The sequence below is a fragment of the Perkinsus marinus genome (genome assembly GCF_000006405.1).
Source record: "Perkinsus marinus ATCC 50983 genomic scaffold scf_1104296958234, whole genome shotgun sequence".
Classification (NCBI taxonomy): domain Eukaryota; phylum Perkinsozoa; order Perkinsida; family Perkinsidae; genus Perkinsus; species Perkinsus marinus.
Window position 1 is genome coordinate 202,401 of NW_003206847.1, and position 4,005 is coordinate 206,405.

The 4,005-nt window shown below is 41.8% G+C and overlaps 1 protein-coding gene across 1 annotated transcript in view; it reads right to left on the reverse strand.

Moving 5' to 3' along the window:
• Nucleotides 1-3,174, reverse strand: part of Pmar_PMAR006022 (Interferon-induced GTP-binding protein Mx3, putative) — a gene marked incomplete at its 5' end in the record, with an annotated part of 7,538 nt that extends 4,364 nt beyond the window's left edge. Inside the window, 7 exons of the mRNA XM_002774395.1 lie at nt 307-412; nt 483-571; nt 1,076-1,206; nt 1,251-1,368; nt 1,851-1,945; nt 2,249-2,387; nt 2,975-3,174. Coding sequence (XP_002774441.1) covers nt 307-412; nt 483-571; nt 1,076-1,206; nt 1,251-1,368; nt 1,851-1,945; nt 2,249-2,387; nt 2,975-3,174 — 878 coding nt within the window. The remainder of the gene's footprint in view (nt 1-306; nt 413-482; nt 572-1,075; nt 1,207-1,250; nt 1,369-1,850; nt 1,946-2,248; nt 2,388-2,974) is intronic.
• Nucleotides 3,175-4,005: the final 831 nt, after the last annotated feature.

Below are 4,005 nucleotides of genomic sequence, written 5' to 3' on the forward strand. Positions count from 1 at the left end.
TTTATATCAACACATAGATGTTTCACAACCCCAATGATGTGAAAAACACTACGCGTTTTCCATCGAGTTTTACGCCACATCACGCAAAACGGGTTGTGAAACTCCATAGTACTATTATAACAGGATTCAGCATATCGTGCAGGTTTTCGTGCATATCTCTTAGAGCTGTTTCGCTTCTTGCGCGAACCTCCCCACACAGAAGAGTCCTTTGTGTCATACACTTTGAAATCAAGCCGGAATAATTCTGCACGCACGCACAACAACAAAGCGCCTGTTGTTGCGGTATATGCGAAGTATGCAGCCTACCGTAGCTGAGCCACATCTTGTTTATTCATATCTTCCCTCAGCTCCGCAAACGGCTTAGGGCATTCCTCCTTATCTTTCCAATGCGGTAATGTCATACAAAATTTACCTTCACAGAAAAAAATTTCACAGAAAAATCACCAAAATTTCCGCAAATTTCCGCAAATTTCCGAACCCACTTAGATTATCAGGAAGATCGCCAAAACCGTTTAACCAGTCATTCACATTCTGCGCGGTTAAATCTCGATAATACTTATCCAACTTGTTCCTAAAATGAAGAAAAAAACACTACACAAAAATCACCGAAAATTTACTTTATCACCAACAACATAATTTCATATATTTCTCTAAACACGTGAAGCCTAGCCTACGAGAAAGCTACCATAAAATTGCATACACTCAAATGCTCACTTGTGAGCAAAAACGACGATGATGTCCACTCGAAAAAGGATAATATTCGCATCGCGGGGATGGACATTTATGGATGCCAATACTCGTTGAAAGTTTGATACATTCCTAAGTCGTCTCTTGTAGTCGTTATTTTGTTGAATATACTATCACGAAATTCCATAATAAACACGCGCGAACTAACTGCACCAAATTCCATGATAAAAATGTAGGGGGAAATATGCACATGGTCAACTACATGTGTCGGCAACAATCTAAAAATTCCGAGAAAAAATCATATTGATTCCTATGCACTTCTACCCAAATTCATACGTGAAATTTCCTATAATCAGCTCTGGAAACTCCCTTCGATAAGCATTCCAACCTTATAAGAATAGTTCTTTGAAATCCCGGGTCCAACCGCTTGCACCGTGACAAGGTCGACAGATTCGCAGCGTCACCCGCCTCCTCCACACAGATCATCACATTACGAGTGTCCTGCATGAACCTTTGAACCTGAGGCCATAGTAGTAAATACCGTCACTGCGCCATGAAATTACCAAGTTATCGATCTGGTCAGCCAACTGCTGCTTCTCCTTATCCAGGGCGAAGTCTCGGAAGCCCGGGAGATCGACAATTTGCATATCCACACAAAATGGAGACTCCACGCGAACGTATCTGATTTCAAATCTTCCAAAAATCCACGACGTTACGAAATATTTTGAGTATATGAAAATTCACAAGTGAATGATTTCCGTGGAAAAACTGTCCAGACCAAACAGAGATGACTCTATGATTGAGAATTTTCCGAAAATTCCAAATCTGTAAATATTTTTCTTTTATTATCGATAAAATGGTAGCCTAAAAATCGCTCATTATTTTTCCTTCGCCTTGCGTGACAGTAAAATTCGTAGAATTTTATTATAGTAAAAAATCATACGTTTTTCAACCTGTTTGCTTTGTTTCATCTCCAACTACTACCAACCACGAGAGAGAATCATCCACAAACCTATAAATCTTCCCGAGGGGAAATTCATTTCGAATTTCCCATACTTCTAGGAACAGATTTTTCAACGCCAACACACTAGGAACATTTTTCCCACAGTTACAAAATTGAATAAAAGCGACAACTCATGCCTTGCTCTCACACACTATCTTACACAGGATCATCCGTGACTGTCGCACCGAGCGACTCGTGAGCTTCACCGATGATTTGGGTCACTTCGTAGAGAGGGTGTTCTTGCCACTTATTAGTCTGAGGCCGCAGGTTCGACACCCATGTCTGTCGTTTTTCCATTGCGATATAATCAAAATTCAGGCACGACAGACCCAACGCGAACAAGTTCAATCCCCAGCAGAGACAGTGCTGTAAAAAAAGGTTCGCCCTCCTGAGCTTAGCTCACTCCTTTTCGATTTTATATACGAATTGGAATAATATATACGATAACTGTACAGAAACTAACAAGGAATCCCCAAAATTTCCTCACAATTTTCCTATTGTCATCAACACATGTGGTTGACCATGCGTAAATTCCACCACACTGGGCAGAGGCATTACCTTTTTATCCATAATATACCACCGTGAGCTCTTATTTTGTTGTACATTACGGAATTCCAATACAGTAGGTCTGCGACTTCCCATAGTGCCACTCACGAAATTGAACTGTTCGCCCGCAAGAGCCTCGATAAGACGAGACCTAAGGGCAAGCTGCAGTATAGGTGTGGCTACAATAGCCGCCGTAAATCAGTACAACAATATATGTTCGCTCTCCTCAGCTGAGCTCAGCAGTTTCCTCACCCTTTATAGAAGTATACACACGATAAACGGAAATTTATCAAAAAATTTCCCGAAAATTTCCATATTTTCACCAACACACATATAGTTGACCATGTGCATATTTTCCAACACTGTCCACATTACCACTCAGGAATGTCACATTTTCATCATCGTTATTCAAAATTGAGAAGAAACTTTTTATGATAAAAATTGCACTCATAGCAAACTTCACGATCAGTATATTTTTACCATAAAAAACAAGTAAGAGAGTGAGTACTCTACCAAGTGAAGTCCTCACTCCTCACTCACTCTAGCACCGCGAATATCCCCGCAGAAGTAAAAGTGAAACATCACTCGTATGTAGTAACGAGCAGCAGTATATAGTAGTCGCAGTAGTACAGTATGTAAGCAGTGCGTTGGTATAATACCAGAATGATTGAAAACAGTTGTGTGAAATTAACATATGAGAAGAATTACTCAGAAGCCCAGATTCAACCTCATCATTACTTGCCAACAGACTGTTTGCCAATTAGAATAAACTGCGGCAGAGGGAAGTCGACGATTCCCAGTCGATCTTGAACTTTCGTTTTAACATCAGAAAGAACATCCAAGAGCTCCGAGCGTTGCTCATTGTGACCTTGTATGATAGAGAAGGAGCGAGCTAGTTGAGGTTTAGATCTGCCATCTTGAGGAGTGTCGGAAGGCATTGGGATAAAATGGGAAAATGGAGGCCACCTGGTGTAACATGCGGACCTATTCTGTATCTTACGTGCTTGAACCTAAGATACGCCATTCCTACTGCGGGTCTCTGCCGTTACATTCTAGCCTACTCAACAAAACCCATTTTGAATGTTATCACTCTCACCTCCATATACCAACTCACAATTGTCTTCAGTGAAGCGCTAGCCTCCACAGGCGGGCCCTAAAAGCACCAATGAGGTCTTCTATTATCAGCCCCTTCACGTTAGACATCACAATAGAATATGAATTTGAAGACGGAGAAATGTACAGAGGAAGATTCGAACTCGTGACTACTCGCATTGTAACCCATTGCTCCACCACTGAACCAATTATTCTGAGTTTCGAGGAATAATTTGCGAAGCTCGCAATGCGAACCGACAAATCACAATCAGCTCTTCCATATTATGCCCAACATCGACCCCTTCACGACTACTCCACGACGACGGACACATCGGAAGACGACACGTCAGCAGCAAGAGGGGCGCTTCGAAGAGGGTCTCTTGTGAACACAATACAAATCATGTATGAACGCTGAAACGTTGAATCTCGAACTGCATGCCCTCAGTGGCTACACGCTGTGCTCCTCAAAGTCGTGATTCAGAGCTTCCCCCATCACAGATAGTCTATCTGTGATAGAGTTCTTATGGAATGGCTTGAACAGGTGAGGCAGGTGATCGAACTCAACGAGATACTTCCTCTTTGTGGGCTGATACCCCGAGAACAGCGAGAACATAAAATTGATGGTATGTCCGTCGTAAGATCATCGCATATTTTCTTCATCGATGACAGTGAGTGGG